The 23,878-nt window shown below is 35.0% G+C and overlaps 3 protein-coding genes across 5 annotated transcripts; 1 reads left to right on the top strand and 2 right to left on the bottom strand.

Moving 5' to 3' along the window:
• Window positions 1–5,838: 5,838 nt before the first annotated feature.
• On the bottom strand, window positions 5,839–10,319 carry LOC18030061 (TBC1 domain family member 13). Of its 3 annotated transcripts, none has more exons than XM_006414798.2 (10): window positions 9,918–10,319; window positions 9,747–9,839; window positions 9,446–9,550; window positions 8,718–8,870; window positions 7,951–8,049; window positions 7,720–7,848; window positions 7,394–7,573; window positions 7,036–7,152; window positions 6,632–6,796; window positions 5,839–6,069 (listed from the first exon to the last, which is right to left on the bottom strand). In XM_006414798.2, exons 1-9 carry the CDS (start codon window positions 10,239–10,241, stop codon window positions 6,641–6,643), a joined length of 1,356 nt encoding a protein of 451 aa, XP_006414861.1. In that variant the 5' UTR covers window positions 10,242–10,319; the 3' UTR covers window positions 5,839–6,069; window positions 6,632–6,640. The 3 variants fall into 3 exon arrangements, with proteins under 3 accessions (XP_006414861.1, XP_024005920.1, XP_024005919.1); XM_024150152.1 differs by having other exon boundaries at window positions 5,858–6,079; XM_024150151.1 differs by lacking the exon at window positions 5,839–6,069 and having other exon boundaries at window positions 6,400–6,796.
• Window positions 10,320–11,119: 800 nt separating this feature from the next.
• LOC18030062 (inosine triphosphate pyrophosphatase) lies at window positions 11,120–13,205 on the top strand. Its single transcript, XM_006414799.2, has 8 exons — window positions 11,120–11,322; window positions 11,535–11,599; window positions 11,786–11,849; window positions 11,963–11,972; window positions 12,352–12,383; window positions 12,482–12,594; window positions 12,715–12,791; window positions 12,927–13,205. The coding sequence occupies exons 1-8, from the start codon at window positions 11,190–11,192 to the stop codon at window positions 13,051–13,053; spliced, it is 621 nt and encodes a 206-aa protein (XP_006414862.1). The 5' UTR covers window positions 11,120–11,189; the 3' UTR covers window positions 13,054–13,205.
• A 3,615-nt stretch (window positions 13,206–16,820) lies between these two features.
• Window positions 16,821–20,549, bottom strand: LOC112081915 (probable pectate lyase 15). The gene is made up of 6 exons (XM_024148963.1): window positions 20,440–20,549; window positions 19,836–19,895; window positions 19,269–19,355; window positions 17,782–18,528; window positions 17,553–17,691; window positions 16,821–17,469 (listed from the first exon to the last, which is right to left on the bottom strand). Exons 1-6 carry the CDS (start codon window positions 20,547–20,549, stop codon window positions 17,248–17,250), a joined length of 1,365 nt encoding a protein of 454 aa, XP_024004731.1. The 3' UTR covers window positions 16,821–17,247.
• Between the last annotated feature and the right edge of the window lie 3,329 nt (window positions 20,550–23,878).

Below are 23,878 nucleotides of genomic sequence, written 5' to 3' on the forward strand. Positions count from 1 at the left end.
TCTATTTTTTTTTACTTTTTTATTAGATATTTTTTAAAAATTTTGATTTTTTTTTGTTTTGAAACAATAGTCCATTACTTTTTAAATAGATTCCATTTTTTTACTTCTTTTAACATTTTTGTTAGTTTTTTCCTAAATTTCGGAAACATAAGAAATGGTAAACACTAACCTATATATTATAACTATCGAGAACACTAACCTATATTTTTTTGTTTAAATGGTCGATGAGCTTTATATACCATTCCATAAGAGATACAGATTCCATTTTTTTATTTTTTTTTTAAAGGTTTTTATTAATTTTTTTCTAAATTTTGGTTTTATATAATTTTTAAAACGGTTTGATTGACTATGGAATTAAGCATTAAACCATAATAATTTAGACTGGTTTGTTTTTATTCTTTTTTACACATCATCACATAAGAACCAATAAAAAATGACCACCTAAGAACCAATAAAAAAATGACACGTAATTGCAATCTAGTTTAAATCAGGAGGAGATCTACGTTTGATCTTAGAGGAGTTAAAGGCATCAAAGTTGGGACAAAATGCTCAATGCCTCCAACTCCAAGGAAGATTGATAGTTCCAATAAGGTGAAGATGTTTGATCTTAAAGCAGTTCACAGCAGCAACGCATGCAACTGAAGGTATTCAAAAGAAAAAGAAGAAAAAGAACAAAGTCGTGATGTTCAAGGTCGTGATGTTCTAGCATAAAGCTAAATCCACCACCTAAGTCAGCTTAATTGTTACCACTCTCTCTTTCTCTGTTATCAGCTTTCTCTTTTATCCCCAGAAGTTATGGTAGAAGTAAAGAAAAGTGGCTGTTATTTATACTAAATCACAAGAAATCGAAAACCCTATAAACATAAGAAATCGTAAACACTATTAATAATTAGCGATATTCTATTAGAAATTTTTTTTTTGTTTTGAAAGACATTCTATTACTTTTAAATAGATTCCATTTTTTGTTTCTTTTAACATTTTTATTAGATTTTTTCTAAATTTCAGAAACATAAGAAATGGTAAACACTAAGAGATATAGTTTCCATTTTTTGTGTTTTAAAAAAAAACCTTTTTGTTTAATTTTTTCTAAATTTTGATTTTATATAATTTTAAAAACGGTTTGATTGACTACAGATTAAGCAATAAACCATAATAATTTAGACCAGTTTGTTTAAATTTTTTTTTACACATCATTAGATAAGAACCAATAAAAAAATGACAAGTAATTGTAAAATGAGGTTAAACGGTTTTTTTGCAGCCGGAACTCATTCTGGAGCTGACACGTAAGCGAGAGATTCTGAAACTCGCTGTGAGCGCGACACATAAGTAAATCACTACACAAATAAGTATATAGAAAAACGGTTTGATTGACTATGAAATTAAATATTAAACCATAATAATTTAGACCGGATTTGTTTGAAGTTTTTTTACACATCATCAGATAAGAACCAATAAAAAAATGACACGTAATTGCAAAATGAAGCTAAACAGCCTTTTTGCTGCTGAAATTCATTCAGAAACTGACACATAAACAAATCACTACAAAAATAAGTATATAGATATCAATGTATTGAGAAAAAAATATATAATTTATGAGTTTGTTACATGATTTGACACTTTCTAAGTTTATATGTACAAAATATGACACTTTCATTTCTGATGACACTTTTTTCTTAATTTACACTAGCGAAATCCCATTTTGACCCCTCCTTTATATTTCATGAGAAATTGATGTTTAAAAACCGGTTGTAATTGAGTTTGCAACCACTGGTTTTCTCTTTCTCTCATTATCTCCTTCTCTCCTTCTTTCTTTCTATCTCCTTCTCTCGTTCACACACAGACACAGATATCTCATCTCCTTCTCTCGTTCACACACACATGCATCTCCTTCTCTCTTCTCTCTTGCCAACATTGAAAACACCACCCAAACAGAAAAGGAAAATCCTAAATCAACGAAGCAGCTTTCTCTCTCTTTTTCTCTTTTCTCTCTCTTTCTCTCAGATTTGCGTCAACAAATTTATGAGTGGCAACCATGGACGGGGGAGCTTAAGCCTATTCTATTCAAAGGATGAGAGGTTAACGACATCAATGATGAAGCTTCCTCGTGGATGGTGGTGAATGATTTGGATCCAGATTTGTACTTGGATTACTTGGATCTTGTGTTCGTGAATCCGACATGGTCGTGAATCCGCTGTTGCTGCAACTAGAATTGCATGTGGTTATGTCGGTTGTGTATGAAGATAAAGGAGGAGAATAAACAATACAAGAAACAAGTTATATGGACAAGTACACAAAACTCGTTAGTAAACACGTGCACATAATTCACTTTCCCTGTAAATATCTTTTAATGGACATATCCTTTGACGGTCATATTATGTATGTGTTGTAGTTTCTTTCACCAACGAATATTTGAATATGGTTGCCTTGAATTAAATTTGTGTGGATTTTTTTCGTATGGACATATTATCATTACATGTCATACTAATTATTTTGAATATCTTACCTATAACCAGAGCTTGTTTGCCATGTACATGTCCACGAAACATTTAAAAATAATAAATTAATTAAATTATGTGTACAAAATAACGATGTCCATGATATATTGTCTATTGACCATGTCTATAATATATTGTCCATTGTGACTATGTCCATGATATATTGTCCATCGTGAACACGTCCATAATTTACGTTAATAGTAGATTTAAACTATCAATAAAACAAATTGACGTAGCCGTGACCATATGGATACAATTACCATGTACACATGATCAGAACACAATAGACCCAACAAACTTGGCCATGTCCACACGATTACCATATATATGAATCTACAATATGCATCCACATGGATACATATATGTGTAAAATACATGAATATATATAAGTTTCATCGAAATATGACGTAATAGCATATGACCATTCCAATCGACGTAATAGCGTATTTCAGCATGGACGTATCTACGTGTACCAAAGATTCATTTATTGGAATGATCTATGCTTTTCACCATGGACATATCCACGCATTTCAGCATGGACGTATCCACGCAGCAACTTTTTCAATCTTCATGGGTACCATTTTTCTGCATCCGTCGACCAGAGAAATATTCGAGAATTAGAGTTCTTCATTCGTTCTTTCATTTTCTATTCGCTAGAAGACGACTTTTACCATTTTCCCTTGGCCGGGGTATCTGCATGTGTCTGCCCCCTGGTCTGGATGTCGGGGTAGCTGTTTTTGTAACGACGCCGGAACGAATCAATTACGTCGGCGATATGTGTTTTTACAGAGCTAAATTCTCGACAATATCAGTTACCTGGGTAATTTAGTGGTCATGTCCGAACGACGCTGTAAAACATAGTAATATAACGATGCAAGAGTAGCTGTTCTTATAACGATGCCAGAAAGCTCTATTACGTCGGCCGATAGGTGTCTTGACAAGAATAATTTGACGTCAATATAATTTACCGGCAAATTTTAGTGGACATGTGTTTGTCCAAACAATTTGGTAATCTTAAGAGTGTGTACACATCCATCTTTTGTGTATACGTATCGAATATATGATGAAAGGATATATGCAGTATATAATGACCATGAACTGTAAGTACTTGAAACTTAATATAGTCAATCCATTGAGGTAACTGATAATTTAACATAATGTTTGGAAAAAAATATAACATCATAGCATTTTGGATGAACATGATTTAAGTTAACTTGCTTTAAGAAAAGTTTATTTATCATGTACATGTCCACGAATGGAAAAAAAATTTCTATCAGACACAATGGAAATTACTCTCATATATTGATAGGTACACGAGCTTGATGATTTTGAATATCTTTGTTCATAATCAAATAGTTTATTTGCCATGTACCTGTCCACCAAAAACATGGTATTTTGTATTTTTTAATGCTCGATCTACACCTATCTTTCATAGATTTACATCTTTTCATAGTTTTGTGTGAATAATGCAATATGGATAAATTTTTGTGGATAAATCGTCTTGGATACATGGCTATCCACCAATATGGACACAAAAAATCTAACGCTTATAATATTTAACCATTAAATTAGTTCAAGTTTAGACATTCTTATGGTCTAACCATGGCTGGTAATTAATTTAGAAAAGTCAAGGCAACTCACATTTTTGTTCCTTATATATTTAGCGAACGATAGTTTTATGATGGACTTATCCAAGTGGACAAAATCCAATGAAGAGGACGTGATCGTATCAATATGGTCCAATCGATGTGGTCATGGACCATCCGTATTTTATAGAATGTAAATTCTTTATGGCTTGATATTTCTAGTTTTTAATATTTCGGTAACAATGAACTGATTGTACACAGAATGCATCCATATTAAAATTCATCTTGTTTAGTACACATGAACAAGTCCAAAACTGAAAATGGTGATCCTTGATAGTTAATGACCATAGGTGGAAAAAAAAAATCAAATTTCACCAGTGCTTGCTTAGTGACTTTCTGATATTAGTTCACATTATCTGCACAAAAGCATTTGTAATACACAAGAACACATGGATATCCACGGGGACACGTCCATAGTGAAATGCATCAGACTGAATACACATGGACACGTCCAATAGTTGGGTTTTAGATCACGTCCATATGGACGAATTTTTTACATATCACGTCCATATGGACGTATTTTTTACATATCACGTCCATGTGGACGTATTTTTTTACATTTCATGTCCACACGTCTTTTACATATAATTTTTATCCACCAAATTAAGTACATATGAACTCGAACAAGTGAGATTGTGTTTGTGTACAAAATGATATGGACAAAACGCTAGTCAGTGAGAAACAGATCTGAGAATGAAGAAGCTAAATTCCAGAAAACAACAAAAAATTGTAGAGATTAGTTCCATCGTCACATTATCTCTCACCTACAAATCTATTTTGAACCAGATTAAAAAAAAAAATCGGAATTATGAAATCTTCCACAAAACCAGAATTAAGAAATAAAATAAGAAATCCTAATCCTTAAGATTTGATTATCCCATCAAATCTCTGAGACCAATTTGGAGCAAAAAACCTTGATTTCGAATTGGATGAATTTTGTCAGAAACTTTCTATATCCAAACTACTAAGAACACTGAAATGAAGAAGAAGAAAAAGATGGTTAAAATCTAATAGCAAGAGAACACTAAAATGAATAAGAATATCGAGAGAAATCTGAGAAGAAGAGAGAGAGTTGCCTTGTTTTTTTTTCTTCTTATCTTTAAGGACACTATTTTTAATAACTTCAGTTATAATAACTCAGTTTGTAGAGTAAAGGTCTGGTTTAGAGAAAATATTACAACCGGTTTGTTTGTGATAAATTTAAGTTAGAGGGTAATATTGTTATTTCAGATGTAAAAGACATAATAAAGTGCCACTTTATTTTAAAGTGTCAAAATGTGTAAATAATAACTGAGAAAGTGTTATCCTCTGTAAATATTTCATAATTTATAGTGTGAAAAGAAATATAAAATTATCTTTTTATGAAAATAAATAACTATAACAAACTATATGAAATATGTGAAAAATAATAATAAAAAAGAAATTAAATTGTTTTCTTTATAAAATAAAATAATGGTATTTTAGTCATTATAAATATCAAACAGTTATATAAGTGTGTCAAAAGCTCTAAAGCTCAAAATTGTTATAGATAATAATTTTGTATAAGTGCTACGTAATGCACTCAATAAATAATTAAATAAAAAACTTTGGGTTGAGATATAGCGAAATTTATATATTTGTAGTACTCATATGAATGGTCTTATATATACTGTTGATTATTTAGTAGAAAGAAAAAAGTAGCACGAGGTTATGAGTTGACATTATGTTATGTGGGAACTCAGACAATGATAATCAAGATCTAGTAATAATTAAATAGTTGACTTGAGATACAAGCAAAGAGAGATTACATTGTAATATCAGAAACTGCCAACCTCGATGTATAAAATTTCCTTCGAACAAGGATTCAACCATTGAACAATTACCGAATTAAGCCATAGCTAATCACATACTCCAACGCACCGAATCCATTTTTGAGTCTTCAACAGAAGCTTTAGAATTCTCCAAGAAAAAGAAGATAGTAAGCAGCAAGAACAAAGCAAAGTAGAAAAGAAGCGAAGAGAAAGAAGAGATAACAGTATGGATAAAGGAGAATCATAATAAAGAATAGCAATAACGAAATTGTTCCACAGCTCATGACTTTTTTTGGTTCCAACTATGCTTTTAGTTTCCTTAAACAAAAAGAAAACAACTTTGCTTAGAGTCTCTTTATTGGACGAAAACTTGAAAAGAGTTTTGACTTCGTACAAAAATATTTGTCATCTATTACTTGTTCAATTTTTTTTTAAAATTTACCAAATCAAACCACGAAAGTTGCGTGAACTGATCAAATCAAATATATAAGAAAAGAGACAGATCCTAAAACTCTCTCTAATTATATCTCTATTACACACCAATACCATCATCATAGTCTTTAACACTGAAGCAGAGTTTTGATCTGAGATTTTCTCAGGCAGCTAAAGTTAACTTACACAATAATATACATCATAAAGTTGCATAGTTTACGAATTTAAAACGACAAAAAGGAGAAGAGAGTGATTTTTTTTTTAAAACCTGAAGATTTTACTTGCTGCGTAATTTGTCCGCGACATAGAGCATATGACTGATGTTTGTAGGAGGATAGTTCTGAAGAAGTTTGAGGTTCGACGTAAAATCTCCAGCAAGCAAACGCCTTCGAACTAGAATCAACATTGCACAACATATCCGCAGTAGCGTCTCCTGCAATTACAAGACATCAAATGCCCGTTAGCTCTAGCTTAAATTTTAGAATAAGATGCAAACCGAAGCTGATTTCGAGGACTATAACACATACGAATCTGTTGTATCGTTATACAAGCATACGTTTTTAATGTCCTAAACCCAGATGCTCAAAGGTATTGAAACCTTTAATGACTCACAAGAATGCAACATGTGAAATTGACCTTGTTCACGCTGAATGGTGTTACAGTGAATAATACCTGAGGACCTTCGGGGTCGCTTAAGAGTGTGTCCCAGATGTGAAGGCTTTCCACGAAGTTGAACTCTTGAGTCAATAGGAGTGTGATCCATCTGAACGCATAGAATTGCGGGTTTATCTGGAAAAAAAATGAACATACAGGTCTCGAATGAGAAGCTCGAAGTTTAGATAGCAATGATCCACATTTTGGTTGTTTTTACTCTAGTGTTTAGGGTAGATTAGGGATTGAAAGATTCAGCAAAACATTAATGCAACATAAACAGGCAACAATACATACCGGAAAAATCTAGACAGAACTAATGAATATACATACATAGGAAGACTTTGCTCATTAGCCATAGTTGTGTGTGATATCTTACTTTGGTTGTGACTTCTAGATGACGCCAAAGTTCTTCGTCATGATGTTTCAAGAGCATGGAAAGCCTTGTTATGGTGTAACGTATACCCACGACACTGTTATCAAGTTGTTGACAGAAATTATCTCGAAACCCACTCATCAATTCAACAAAACAGAAAAATGCATCTGATTCAGCGTACGCCTGCATAAGTTATAATGACAGTGTTAAGCAAATAAGGAGAACTAGTGGTGTGTTGCCCAAAAAGGAACCAAAAGAGGTAGAAACAATGTGAGTTCAAATCAAAATAAGAAAAAGAAAATGGTACATTTGGAGAGACAAGTACTTACTGCATTTCCTTTATCCGGGTCGTTTTTAAAGATGTAGAAAATGGGTGCCAATATCTCATTCATCCCTTGTACATATCTGATCCCCGGGTTCAACTTTGCAAAAATAGTCAACACGTTCTTCAAAGCGTCCTGTAGATGCAAGACATATGTAAAATCAGTCCGAAAGCTATCAGTGTGCAAATGTTTTGATCATCCCAAACGCTTTAAACTCTAGCAAAACCAAAACCCAACCTGGTTGGATTTTGCAACCGCTGAATCCCCAGAGAAAAAGTGCATGTCTGGATGAGTACGCATCACATCACGCTCGATTTGTTCCAAGACCTCTGTGTCCTGAGCAGTAGCAACTTGAAATTAGGATGAGAATTACTATACTAAACCAGGGTGAGAAAAGGATTTTTTACAAAGTGATCATGTGTGTCATTAATGAGCCATGCTTTTACAAAAGAGAGTACTACAAAGTCCAAAAGCATGGAGCGTGGCACACAGAGCCTTTTAAAGAACTAAAAGCTTCTATGACCATGTCTTTTTGTATGCCTATTGGATAAACACCATTTTCATTACAGACTGACTACGCATTTTTGCTCAACGTCCCTATACAAATATTTTAACTGTGACAATCCTTACCTATTCAAATACATGACAACTGAAGGTATTAAATATAAATATTCACAGGAAAGTTGTTTATTAGACATTACGTAAGGTTGAACTTCTCATGTTCCTATACCTCTCCTAAATCTGCTTTTTAAAACCAACTGGGACGTGGCAAAATCATACTAGTAAATGTAAACCAAATTCTTAGAATTGCATAAATTGGCTGTTACATCCCTATATCCGAGAATCTGATAACTTAGCTACAGCCTAAATCATCCATAACAGTTCTAGGACTTTCAGGCCAAATGTACAATTCGATGATAAATTAATAACATCTAAATTTTTCAATTGTCTCACAATGATTATATTTGAAGATATCTCAATTCTCAAGCTGAAAAACTAAATACCTTGAAAAAATTGTTCCATAAGCTTGTTGATCCGAGACTTAAGGGATGATCCTCATGAGTTATCTCTGACCTTGAAAGAACTCTAGGGCTTTCGATTTTTGGGTCACTACCATCACCACCCTTTGATTTCTCCATTTTCCTCGTTACTTCTGACTAACTAGCCACAAAAATATATAGAAACCAGGGTAATCTTAAATTGAAAACAAAAAAGGAACATGAAAAAGGACGAGTTATCCCCCAGATAATGTAAACAGCTCAACAATAACCAACTCCTTCTTCACTAACTACTATATCTTTACATTGTACGTTTAGGAAGTATCTCATGCCCAGGACCCTAGATCAGTCTGCTTAGTCAAACGGATGACATCTATTTAGCGGTCATCATAACACATACAAGCTTCCAACATATTAAAAAACCAATCTTCTCCATTGAAAATCAGTGAAATCTACTAGGTCAACATACAATCATTTATCTTCTATTGACAGCGAATTTTCATCATCACGCGCTTAGCTAGTGGCAACTCACTCGTTACATCCTGGTTTAACAAATATGCGATTGTGTCTATCATATCAATCTAGCTAGCTATCCACACTAATCAGAAGTTTGATGGAATTATCTCCCCAAGAGATGAGCAAAAGAGAACACCGACTAACCCCATTATCATGTTTCTCTTCGAAAACCTAATCAACATATTGTTCTGAGTACCAAATCACCAAAACGGACTTACAGGGTTCATCAGAAGCTCCTCTTTGAATTGCTTGTACTGCGACCTTTTCTTAGCTAACTCAGAAGACCACAGTGAACGATCCGGTGACAGATAACCCAATAAAAGCTGTCAACATTCAAGAGACCAATATGAAGCAAAAAAAACTGAGAATAATCCATTCCTTCAACTAAAATTGCATACTCAAAAACAAAGTAAACACTGAATCAAGCAGATTCAAAGAGAACTCATCAAATCAAGAATAGATTGCATTACCATTACTAAAAACCACAGTAACAATACAAAGGTAGTGAATGTGTTTTACCTTCCAGACAAGAGAGCGAATCCCAGCATCATCAGGTAAACCTTGGGAAGCTATCTTCCTCAATTCCTTCAAGTCTATCACCTTCTTAGATAACTGGAAAATATCCAGATGAAGGAGAAATCAATCAAAATGTACACAGAGCATGAGATTTTTTTTTTTTTTAGCACTAACCTCAGCGACGACCTGCGCCTTTCGAGAAACATCCTCAGCTGCTGGAAGAGTTTCGGTTCCAGAACCATCGTTACCAGTCGCATTATGCGAATCGTTGATCACAGATTTGGAAGGAGGACGAGCCGGAGCTGGTGCGGTGGAAATGGCGGAGGGAGGAGGAGAAAGAGGCGGACGGTCGACGATCGGAGGAGAAGGAGCGACGGAAGTAGTAGCGTCGGGAGGATGGCGGCGAGTGCGATCGTCGTCGACGGTGGGAGAAGGAGAGGAGGAGGTTGTGGACCAGAGGGAACTGTTGAGCCACTCTGGGATGCCTTTCTTGGCCATTGATTAATTTCAGATTTTTGAGGTTTGATTTTGGGAAATGTTTTGTGAGTTCAGTTATGTGAGTCTCTCCCTTCTTTCTACATCTCTCTTTCTTCTTTCTCCGAGATGCCAAAAACCAAATGTGCAAACCCGCCTTGGTTCAGTTATTAACCGAAACTAAACGGAAATCGATTTTCGAAACCCGAATTTGATTTGTGTGTCAGTTTGAACTTTCAAGTAGTGGAAACTATTTTTGTCATTTTGTTGTGTATTGAAAGGAAATGCTTCGGCAATTTGAATTTTCGGTTTGTCGAGTGTTTCGTGTTGTCATCAAAACCAACCGAATAAAACTATGGTTTGGTTTGGTAGGGTATTCTTTTTAATGAAAGCCTGAATTCAACCGAAGTTTTGAGGTTTTCCAAATTCGGTCAAGTTCGGGCTACTTTGGTTCCTCAGTTTGGAAATTATAAATATATTTTCGTAATATCCGATATAATTTGGTAATAAGTCGATTCGGAAAAATTAGAAAGAAATTTAAGAAAATAATCTAAGAACCAAACCAAATCGAGACCCATAGTTATTTTGAAAACTGGCGGATTGTTTTCGAACTCAAAACCAAATGGAACCGAAAACCAAAAAAAACAGATTTGGTCGGTTCAGATTGGTTTCGTTCAGTTCAGTTTAAGTCCTAGGCCTAGTTAGCAGACATTATATCAGAACGAACGCTCCAACAATGATGCATGCAATCTATAAGCTTAATACGAATTGTGTACATGCCTAATTGAATGAAAGCTCGGTTTACTTAAACCAATGACAGGTTAATGGTATAAGTTAATTCGACGAACAAGGTAACTCCTCTTAATGGGCTTAAAAATGTGATCTTGGCCCATTTGATTGTCAAAAAGAAATTAAACGACTTGTTCATCTCTTTCTGCAGTGAGTAAAAAAAAAACAAAGCAAAGGGACGAAATGGCGGCGGCGAAAGCAACGGCGGTGGTTTTGCCACGGCCGGTAACGTTTGTGACCGGAAACGCAAAGAAGCTCGAAGAGGTCAAAGCCATCATCGGAAATTCCATTCCTTTCAAGTCTCTCAAACTCGACCGTGCGTAACTGCTTACTACCACTTTCGATTTTTCTCTCGATTCCTACTTTCAATTTCTCATTAGGCTCATTGTTATTTATGTGTGTGTGTGTGTGTGTGTGTTTGTGTGTGTGTGTGTGTGTGTGTGTGTGTGTGTGTGTGTGTGTGTGTGTGTGTGTGTGTGTGTGTGTGTGTGTGTGTGTGTGTGTGTGTGTGTGTGTCTTGATCTGCAGTGCCTGAGCTGCAAGGTGAGCCTGAGGATATCTCCAAAGAGAAGGCTCGTTTGGCTGCTCTTCAGGTTCACAAGCTTCTACCTTTTTCTACTTTTGGTTGGACTACTCAGCTATTTTACTTGAATTGATATCATAATCATTCTTATGTTAATTGTTACATTGTAGCTGAATGTGTACTAGTAATAGTAAGTTAGTGGCTAAGGATCGTAAAAACACTGATATGAAGTGTGTTTTTGGTTGTTAATGTGAAGGTGAATGGGCCAGTTCTAGTGGAGGATACATGCCTCTGTTTCAATGCTTTGAAGGGTCTTCCTGGTATGATCTCCTTTAGATTCTAAAGTTTTTTTTTCTTTCACTATGTACAGAAAATGGTCACACACTATCTGACTTAATATCGATTTCGTTTCCTTTTTTGTTGGATGTTTCAGGGCCATACATGTAAGTTTTGTTCCTGAATCTTTCTTGACTGGCAACTTTATCTGGATAAAGTTTTGTCCTGAGTTCTTCTAGGCGCCTACTGCTTAGTGTTTGAGTGAGTAACCAAAATGGAGTTATCTTATTGAATAATCTTATCCTGGATGTCCTGATTTATTAAAAGACCTCTCATTTCTTAACTTACTGCTAGCTACCGATGTTATCTGAGAATGAAAAATTGGAGCTAGGAATATGTATTTGTTGGGAGCCTGGGATCTAAGTCTAACTACTGGTAAATATCAGATTGAAAGTAGTGTGGGACTAACTGAATTGAAGTTATCTAGCTGTCTCTGAAGTTCTTCTTTGTAGCACCTTTGATCTTCTTCTTTCCTGTTATTTGCAGCAAGTGGTTTCTTGAGAAGCTTGGTCATGAAGGTTTGTAATAGTCTAATGTTTCTCTTTCCTTTCTCACCTTAATTAGCCTTTTATCTATTAGATTGGTAACACCAAATCTTGGTCTGAATCATGTTCAGGTCTGAACAACTTACTGATGGCCTATGAGGATAAATCTGCATATGCATTGTGTGCATTCTCTTTCTCGCATGGTCCTGGTGCTGAACCTCTTACATTTTTGGGGAAAACTCCGGTATGTTAAACATTGTCACCGCTCTTTAATCAAACTCTCTGCTAGTCGCTTTTAGCGTTTTTTCACATGTTGTTTAGTTGTCAAAGTTTGATTGTTTTGTATTTGTAATTGATGTGTTAGGGTAAGATAGTTCCAGCAAGAGGACCGACTGATTTTGGGTGGGATCCAGTGTTTCAACCGGATGGATATGACCAAACGTACGAATCTGTTTATCTCCCAGAAAACATAGTATTAAACCTCGGTTTTTTTCCGGGATATTCTCATGGTAAAAAGGCAAAAACTGAGCAAGCTTAGTGTGTCATGTGTGATATCTCTTGTTTTGTTGGTTGTAGTTATGCAGAAATGGCAAAGGAAGAAAAGAACAAGATATCTCATAGGTACAAGTCTTTAGCAATGTTAAAATCTCACTTCAAGGAGGCTGGCTATGTGTTCCAGACAACAGATGGTGATACCGTTTAAAAGAGAACTGATTTGAGCATTGATTCTTGTTCCCTCTTCTAAGCTCTTTTGGTTGTATCGTTCATGATGTTCTTTATATTCCCCGATGGTGAGACTTGTATGACGAATCTGATAAACCTTATTCGACCAAAAGGATAAAACAAAATATTGAATAATGTTTCACTAGCAAAAGAAAACTTACAAAAAGACAAACTTAACGTGATTAGGAACCTAGACAAGCACTCTTACTTCAACATAAGTTTCAAAACAAAAACACAAAAAGGTGAAAATATTTACTTTTTGCTCAAGAGATGCCTTATAGTGTGAATCTAATCATTATCATGACACCTTGTCGGTTGTGATTGATTATGTAGTGGAAGTGGACTGCATTCGTATTAATATCGTTTTGGATGTTGAAACAAAACAATGTTTTACAAAGAATCTGAAATCTTTAATTTGTAGGCAGAAAGTTGATCAAACGCATCTCGTTGATGTCACTCGATAAAGTGGTTCATCAAGAAATGAGTTGGTTCGATGACACAATGCATTCCAGGTAAACCCTCAAATTCCAAATCGCTAAACGCTAAACAACAAAATGCGTTTCCTTTGTATAAAATAGTGTGTTGTTATGGGTATTGTTTTGAAGTGAGATGTGTTTTGGTTGTAAATGTGAAGGTGAATGGGCCAGTGCTAGTGAAAGAGGATAAATGTCTCTATTCAATGCTTTGAAGGGTCTTCCTCCTGATATGATTTCCTGGATTACAGACGTAGATATGCATAAGGTGATCAAGTTACAAATATATGTTCTTTTATCTTTATCTATGAATCTTTTCTTGACTGGTAACTTTATTTTGATGTCTGAGTATGGTTCAATAAATACTCTGACGGTGAGACTTATATGGTGGTACAATGTTTCACATGAATTGTCGTTTGTGATCACACAACAAAGTATTTACGAATCCAAAAAGGAGTAAAAAAACAAAATCCCTTACTTGTAACGTGCAGAGCAAGGACCAGAACCACTAAAATCTCAAACCTAAAAGAAGAAAGAAATATATGATAAAACTGTTTAGGAAGGATTGCTATTGTGACCTTAAAAATAGCTGAAATTAGTAGAATAACCTTTCATTTTAAAAAAATCCGATTTTACCCTCGGGAAGCTTTGATGAGAAAAAACGTATTTACAAAAATGCCATTATTAAATTATTTCCACGTCAGCCGTTAAAATCGGACACCCAGAAATAAGTCTATCAAGCTTAATGATAGATATATAAGTTTTGGTAGATTTAAAAATATGTCGGTAGACATAATAATTTTTGGTAGACTTAATATTCCAAAAATAGATTTGTTTAGATGTTGATAGACTTATAATGATAGATTTATTTTCATCGAAAGGTAGATATTTGAATGTGTTGGTAGACTTGTTGGTTTTTAAAGTAGATTTATTTTCAAGTTGGTAGACATAATGTTGTTGAGTTGACTTTGTGAGATGTGGTTGACCAATATCGGTAGACTTATTAACTTTCATAGTAGACTTGTTAGACACAAAAATAGACTTATTTCTAATAAATATAAATCTACTACAATATAAAAAATATATTCGTGATAGTTTTGTTGTATGCATGGTAGATGTAAATGTCGATAATAGATTTGTTTTGAAATAATAGACTTGTTTTCTGTGTGGTAGACTTAAAAGTTCCGTTAGAGAGTATAGATATGTGATAGACATATGGAACTATGTAATAGATATATTTGGCGGTGGTAGACTTATTGTTTTAAAAAATAGATTTATTTGATAATATGGTAGACATATAACTCATTTGGGAGCTTCGATGTTGGTAGAGTTATTTGAAAATTGGTAGACCTATTCGAAATTGGTAGACATATTAAAAATTAATAGACATATTTACTTCACTGAACGGTAGACTTAATGATATGAAATGACGTTTTTATCAAATAGTTATTATCAAATTTTTCTGTTCCAACCACTGCATCTTGTAGTTCTTATGATTTCCTCTCTTTACCTCTTTTGGAGTACTATTTGTATCTTGGAGGAAAAAGTTTTAGTTGTTGATTGGGAAATTGACTATAGTGATTTCGTAGGTATGGTTTATGAAAATTTTGACTTGGATCAATGCTATTATGAGGTTCGATTGAGTTATATGTTGTTGAAGATATACTTGCAAAAGCTACCACAAGATACACTTCTGGGTTTTTAGCAAGTACTCGACAACTTGGTGGTTTTTTGCGATAATTTGAAAACAAAACCGTCCGTCCATTTATGCGTCTAGATTATAGACAAAGCGGAATCCAAAAATATCGTCAAAGATGTCGAAACTTCAATCGTATAAGGTGATGATTAAACAAGTAAATCATACATGATTCAATAACTATACAATACCATATATGATTAAACAAGTCTACCATACATAAATCAACTATAACATACAAAGAACTATATCATACATGATTCAACAACTCAACCATACATATAGAGAACAATAACTCTATCATACATGATTCAACAACTCTATCATACATGATTCAACAACTCTATCATACATACACCAAACAATAACTTTACAATACACGGTCTAACAAGTCTACTATACATGGATGTCTGATTCCTGAAACACACACAAATTAGGGTTAGCTTTATTTTCGAAAGCTCACTTTCAGCCGCCGTTGCAATTGTAACTCTATCTTTCGCACAATCGACGCTGAAAGTTCCTTTTCAGCCCCTGCCACCATAGGTGACTGGTGTCTTTCGCCCAAAAAACACTGGAAGTTCCCTAATATGCTCGCCGGGTCCTCACATCGATTTTCTGAAGAAGATGAAACGGCTTCAAGGCCTCAAACACGAAATTGCCAGAATCACAGATTCGCCGGAAATACAAAAAAATTCAGTATAATAACTCTATCATACATTATTAAACAAGTCTACCATACATGAAACAATTAATTATATATGATTCAATAAATCTATCATATACGGAAAACTGACGTGTTCGTCGCCGAGAGAAGGTTTGAAATCAACTTTTTTGTCTTTCGTCTTCTCCGGTGCTTGATGTAGCCGACAAGCCGACAATGGTAAAGAACGCGAAAATGAAAAAGTGAATGAAACGAAATGACGAAGAAAAACGAAACGACAAATGGAAAAAAACTTATCGGAGATGCAGAATAGACCGATAAGAAGCATAGAAGGTGACCGGAAACGATGCAGACGCCGGAAACTCGCAAAATCTAGAAAATCATCGTCATCGTCGGTTTCTCAGCCACCTCTAGGTTTTTTTTCGGAAATGAAATAGAAATTAGGTTGAAAACGAAATCCCATAGTTAATAAAAAATTTTTTTTTTTATTATTTTTTTAAAAATTAATTAAATTACGAAAAAAAAAAAAAAAAACTGATTTTCATGTGTGAGGAGTTACACTGTCTTTTCCACGCTGGTAAGATTATTCTAGCAAAAATGTAAGGGACCTAGGTTACTTTTGCAAACAGACCTGTTTGTAAGGTCATTCTAGTAATTGTTCTTAACTGTTTATGGGTTTGACATCACATCACATGTTAGTGTAACAGCTTTTTCAATTACTCACTCTCAACTATTTTGTGGATATATTCCTGCTAGTTCACGATTTCCACAAGTGGTTTAATTTAGGTTGCAATATAAAATCAGAATCAATCTCATCATCCTTTAATGAAAACACGGCAAACAAAGCAACAATCAAACAAAACATAGAGACAACGGAAATTGCAATCAAATCAAAAACTTTTCTCAATCGTCTTGTAACAATTTTTTTTTTGCTTCTACTACTATCTCTAACTTGAAAGAGAAATCCAAAAACACGCTAGAATTCAAGGGAGTGAGATCCATTAAAACCAAAGGACCTTAACAACTCCAAAACCCAAAAGAAAAAAACTAAAGAGGCCATAAGAGAACTGTAGACTAATCAAAGGAAACCTTTTGAACAACGCTTCTATGCTTGCTCTTCTCTGTTTTCCCACCTTTTTGAAGAAGAAGACGAAGAAGAAGCAAGCCGAGGTTGACCAATTCCTATCACCGGGAAGAAACACAAAGTGGGAAATGACAGAACACTGACATGACCCCAAAAAACAAATAACCGAAAAGAAGAAGAGTACTATTATATATGCACTTTCCAAAGATATGGGAAAGGGTTTTTAGGGTTAGTAAAGTCTATGGTGGTATAGAGAGGGGCTAGCAAAGTCTGCCTTTGCGGCAACCTAGTGCTCCTGCAGTAGAGGTAATAGTGTCGACCATTGATGATGGTTTAGCTGCTAAGCTTGAGGCTCGTCCATAGCTAGCTGAAGCTCCTGCTCCTGATGCCCTGAAGAATGCTCCATTCAGTAGAAGGTCTCCTTCCGACCTCCAATTCCACTTCTTCCACTCACTTGCATCCGTCTCTACTCTTTTTGTCACCTGTTGATTCACATTTTGGTATAAGGAACAATTACAACACCTTCCTCTGTTTTAAGTCAAACAAAGGTTTTAAGAAACTGGACCTCTTTGGCAAAACGATCCATGGGAGCAGCATATCTGTTTCCTTGACTGTTGATGGTTGGCTCTGCACTCCCACCAATGGCGTACATCTCCCAGTGTGTGTAGTCGTTGTTAACCACATGGAAATAACCATGTCTACACCTGCCATTACAAAAACCAGTTTCTACTATCAGAACAAATGGCGACTTAAATCTGTATAAGAAGTTGAGTAACAAATGATTTATTACTTACCTTGGCATCCTCTGAACAAGTCCTTTTCCAAAATGGTTGTAAGCAATGGTCACTTGCATCAGCTTGTCTTTTGTGTACGAGTCACTGTGCCCTAGCAACATCACCTCATTGTGGTGTGTAAAGTGGTTATTAGAGACGGTAATAGCAGTGGAACCCATGACAGCATCAACAAGGCCATCGGCACAGTGAGAGAGAGAGTTGTGATCAATCCAGATATGAGATGATCCAAAAATGGAGACTGCGTCACCATCAGCCATTGTCCTCCAACCGAAATGAGATGGCGAGCTTCTAACCATTGCGTTTCCAGTAGGCTTGCAATCGTGAATGTGAAGACCATGGATGATGACATTCGTGATAAACTGGATAGTGATGCAAGCACCGTTGGCTATATGGACATTAGCACCACGACCATCAATGGTCTTGAAACTGTTCATGATCAGCTCCTGTTTTAGCACTATCACCATATCCCTTTTGAACACAATCCACAGAGGCTCCTCTTGGATAACCGCATGGCGTAGAGTTCCTGGTTTGGGGTTAACAACGTCTTCATCAGTCGGGTCAGTGACGACGTAGAAACGTCCATCACGACCACCAATTGCGTTTCGTCCAAAACCGATCCCACAATCCGCGAGACGTTTACGGTTCTTATGCCAGTTACGGTCACAACGCCAGCAGTCATCGATTGGATTGCCGGTTCCACAAGAGAAAAATCCCAGCTTTCTCCTTGCTGTGATGTTTTGTTCGCTCCTGAAAAAATTAACTTGATACATTAATTCCACAAACATCGAATTCAAAAAAGGAATTTTTTTTTTACCGGGATAAAAACATTTCAGCCATTTCAGCCGCCGTTTCTGTTTGATCTAACCAAACGTAATAAATTCCGGTTCCTATCTTTTGTTGGTTTATGAGGTCAATAAAGTGGTTCCCGAGTAAAAAATCGAAACTTTTTTGGTCCATTAATGTTGAGCTGGTGAAAAAACTAAAATAGACCAGGCCGTAATATCCATAGATGATAGAGACTTTAAGAACTAAATGCCACAAAAAGATGGTAGAAGCAGTTGCCAAATCACCAAATTCAGAAATAAAAGTGAATCGAATTAATTGAAGACGCCGTTAAAAACAAATAAAGAAGTTACAAAACAAAACAATGTCCGTGCAAGTCTGACAATCGCGAGAGCGTGGTGAAACGACAATGTGTCAGTTTTTATCGGAGGGATGGTTTCATATCTATAAGGTTGTAGCTTCACGACGAAAATTAAAGCGAGAGAGAGAGAATAAAAAAGGTAACAGACAAAATAAAAAGCAAAAGCTTTTTTTTTAATACCCATGAAAATAAAACTAATCAAGGCACTTGTCGTCTAAAATGCAATTTGCAGAGAAATCAGAAATGCTTTTTATTCACAGCTAATTCCCGAGGAATTGAATAAATGCAATCACACAAAAAAGTGAAAGTTAGAGAGAGAGAGAAGAGAGAGAGAGAAACGCACATCTGAACAAGCGTAGCGACTTCATCAGCAACCTTATCTGGATCAGCGACCGCGTGATGTTCTTCATTTACCTCGACACCATCAAGCCTGCGCAAATGACGCGACCAACCATAAACTAATTTATTTAACCAATCAAATCCATTTATGACACGTGGCATTATATGAACGCAAGTAATAAAACGATATATGTACACGCGAGAGTAGGAAACTGCGTTTTAAAATAAATTGACCAACCTACCCTTGTGAGAAAATACGTTAATTACTGACGTGGAGTATCGGATTTATTAAATACTAAAAGACGAGACAGAAGCATGTGTGAGTGAGAGCGGCGATGAAATAACTTAGCACGCTACATTCGAGGAATCAAAAAGGAGCGGTTCAACGGATCCAAGGATCCTATTACGTTTCAACGGCTGAGATCGTTTAATTAAATTTCAACCTTTTATTTATTTTAAAAAACAAAAAGGGATAAACCTAGCGGTTAACAGCGCGTTTTCATGTTTTGAGAGCGGCGGCAAAAATAAAAATAAAAAAATTGGAAAATCGAGTTTTTGTTCCCTCTTTCACCTGTTCGCCGCCATTGTTGAGGTGTTTTTTGAGCTCTGCACCTTCTCTGTTTTCAGCTTCCTAACAAAAATAATGAATCGAAAAACAGAGAAAAGTTATTACTGAATCTGGAGTTATTCAAAACTCTCACAAATCTACGAGAATAAAGTCGTGAATAAGTAAAACTAGGAGAGAAAAAAAACAGCTGCAAATCGTTAAATTAGGGCACAAATCTACGAAATAGAGAAATAGTTGAAGCAGTTTTTTCAATCGGAGATGGAAAAACGTCAAAATCCTTCGCAGAAATTGAGAATGCAGCTTAAACAGAGACCTAAAAACAGAAAATAAGGCTCAAATCTACGAAATAGAGAAGTCGTTAAAGCGTTTTTTTCAATCAGAGAAAAAATCCTTCGCAGAAATTGAAAATGCAGCTCAAACGGAGACTTAAACAACGACGCAGAAGAAAAAAAAAACAGAGAAAGATGCGAGGAAGGAAAAATCGTTCAAGCGGATTTTTTTCATTCAGAGATGTAAAATATCAAAATCCTTCGCTGAACATAGACAATGCAGCTTAAACGGAAACGGAGCAGAAAAATAAATGGCGAAGAAGGAGAGAGAGAGAAACCTGGAGTGAGAGATGTCATTGTTCCGGAAAATCGCTATGGTGACGGTGAGAGCTAAGAGGAAGAGTACAGCCAAACAAACGGTGGTCAATCTCTGAGAAGACGACGCCATTGAAGCTTCTTTCTCGAAATTTTCTCTCACTTTTTTTTTTCTCGGAAAATAAGCAGAGAGAAGAGAGAGAAAAAGGTAGAAGAAGCAGAGACGAGTGAAGTGCACAAGCTCCAAGGAAACCGTTTTCGTTATATATACGCAAGAAAAGAGAAACGTTAACGTTGCCGTTAAATCGACGCCGCTACTTAACGGGCAGTGAAGTGTGTTACTTTAAGGTCAGGTTAATAAGCTGATTAAGTTAAAAGTTAATTAGCCAAGTCGCCACCTTTTTTGCCGTTAAGTCTCTAATTCTAACGCCGTAACTATTAACCAAACTCTCCCAACTGCCGTAACTGCCTCATGTCTCATGTGTATATAATTATTATAAAAAACTGTTAGAATAAAGAAGAAACCATCGGTATTTACATTTTTTGTAATCATCAAACGTTATTTACTCTCACTAACTTTCGCTTTGTTTTTATAATCGAATGATTATTATTTATTACTTTATCCAGTCCAAGACAAAGAAAATAATTAAATATATAACTTAAATATTTTAACATATTCAAAGAGTAAATAAATGGATAAAATGTGAAAGTGTAATTAAATATTTTACTCGTAGAGTAAATTAATGATATTGGTGTGATAATCAACTGTAACAAATTAAATATATCAGTAGTGTCTTAAAGGTAGAACTGTAATAGTAAGAGATGGAACAAATGTCTGAGACCTTCTAATTATAAAATAAATTTGACAAACCTAAAATTTAAAATAATAAACAGAAAAATTTAACTGCTACTGGCGCCAGAGCTATAACTGTACCAAAATTAAAGTTGAAAGCTCTTTTTTTTTGTTGGTAAGAAAACTTGAAAGCTCTTAAATATATCGTTCCACACATCTAAAAATTTTAGAATAAAATATACTCCGCCATGACATAGTTAAATTGGTGAAAAAAAATTTCTTAATATATTCTTAATATATTTTTATACTTTATTTAACAGTGAAAACTAAAAAGTTATTTTTTTACTTCGTTATTGTTGGAGGTGAAAACCGTATCCCTAGTTTTCTCCGGTACAAACCGAGATCAACACGAATTAAGCTTGGTTTACGAGGGAATTGTATCGAGAAGATTGGGCCAGGCGAGCTTATAGGCCGAACACGGCCCGATAAACTAAAGTCGGTCGGAACTTTTCAAGAATCGAGAAGGATCTTGAGTTCGGATGGAAAAGGAAAGTTTCCAAATAAAAAAAGGAAACTTCTGAAAGAAAAGGAAAGTCTTCTCGGTCCCATATCGAGGAGATGTCCTGCAAAGACCGACTTAGAGCACATATATAAAGGGAGAGGAATCAACACCCGGAACAGAAAAAATCCCGAGAGATTTAATTAGAAACCGAAAACTCAAGATATTTGCTAGCTTCTTAAGTTTCTTGAGTCCTAGTTCGTTTATCACTTCCATAACGAACTCAGTTGTATTTTGTCCGATCTAATAAAATCCGAGTTTCCGATTTGAATTACTGTTTTGCCCCTTGTGTGATATCATATATCAACAGTTACACTTAGACATCTCCAACATATAACTTTATTTTTTACTTTATTTTAGAATAATTCCAAAATGGAGTTGTGTTTTACTCTAACTCTACTTCAATTTTTCTGTAAAATAGAGTCACGACAAAAAAATATAATAACTATTTTTTTCTCTGTATTTGAAATAACTATATTTTTTACTCTATTTTAGAGTAAAATATGGAATATAACTTCACAAAATTTTGCTCTAAACTCTATTTTAGAGTGAAATTTAGAGTAGAATTGGAGATAGTCTTACAGTAAGATGAAGACAAATCTCCACCAAAACCATATAAAAGCCTTGAAAAAAATATTGATTACAGAAATTTGAAAATATTATAATTATAATTTATATCTTCAATAGCTAAATCGAATTAATCTAGCAAATTTTATAATTTTGAGGCTCTAATCAACCTTTTCTGGTCAAAGATTTTTGAAGCTGAAATTTTTTTTAAGAGAAACCCAACGCTTTTGATAAACTTGCGATAATTTGTTAAAGATCTTAGTTTTCTACATTTCAATTTGATGTATATTATTGCGAAATACTAAAGTGATATTGTCTCCATTGGTAGACGTTGAAAAGTTAAAATATCTCAAATATCTCACGTATATTTAAATTTGTAGAATCTACAAACCTAGAAAATGCACTCCGATATATTACCGAGAAAGTTACTGACACCTCTAACCAGCTCCTACTAATGGAACTGTCGGAAGCAGTGATTAAAGAAGCCCTATTTAGTATTAATCCGGATAATGCCCCAGGACCAGATAAAATGACGAGTAAATTTTATCAAAAATTCTGGCAGTATATCCACAATGACATAGTTAAATTGGTAAAAAAAAAATTTCACTTCAGGATTCTTTGATCCTAAACTTAATCAGACTAACATATGTCTTATTCAAAAAAAAAAAAAAAAGCCAAGAGCAATGACGAAATTCCATCCAATTAGTCCTTGTAATGTAAGCTATAAAATTATCTCAAAGCTTATGTGTAAAAAACTAAAGAAGACATTACCAAAACTAATTTCAGATACTCAATTAGCTTTCATGGCTATGCGTTTTATTACAGATAACATTTTGTTAGCACAAGAAAATTTTCATACCCTCCGTACAAACACTATTTGCAGAAAAAACTTCATAACCATAAAGACAGATATGGGTAAAGCATATGACCGGTTAAAATGGAGATTCATTGAAGCCCTTATGATCAAGCTAAGATTCTTCGAGAGATGGGTCAGTTTCTTGATGTTCTGCATTTCCTCGGTTTCATACCAAGTCCTTATAAATGGAGAACCGAGATGAAATATTAAACTATCGAGAGGATTGCGGCAAAGAGATCCTCTTTTTCCTTTTCTCTTTATTCTGTGTACTGAGACTTTTATATCACTACTCAATGGAGCAGAGGGGGAAAACATATTACCGGACTGAAAGTATCTCAAGCAAGTCCACCGGTCTCACACCTGTTTTTTGCCGATGATAGCCTCTTCTTTTGTAGAGCGGATATCCACCAGGGAGCCGAGATTTTTAGGATCATTAATACGCATGGATCAGCCTCGGGACAACAACTTAACCTGGACAAATCATCCATCATGTTTGGGAATAAAGTGGATCCGAATATAAAGCGAGGTATCAAAAATGCCATCGGTTAAACTTTAGAATGCGGTATGGGTATGTATCTGGGGCTTCCAGAACAAATTTGTGGATCAAAGAAGAAAGTATTCTCTTATGTCCATGACTGCCTGAGTAACCGTGACAATAATTGGTCGGCAAGACGTCTTTCCAATGGT

The sequence above is a fragment of the Eutrema salsugineum genome, unplaced genomic scaffold (genome assembly GCF_000478725.1).
Source record: "Eutrema salsugineum unplaced genomic scaffold, Eutsalg1_0 scaffold_1, whole genome shotgun sequence".
In the NCBI taxonomy this organism is placed as follows: domain Eukaryota; kingdom Viridiplantae; phylum Streptophyta; class Magnoliopsida; order Brassicales; family Brassicaceae; genus Eutrema; species Eutrema salsugineum.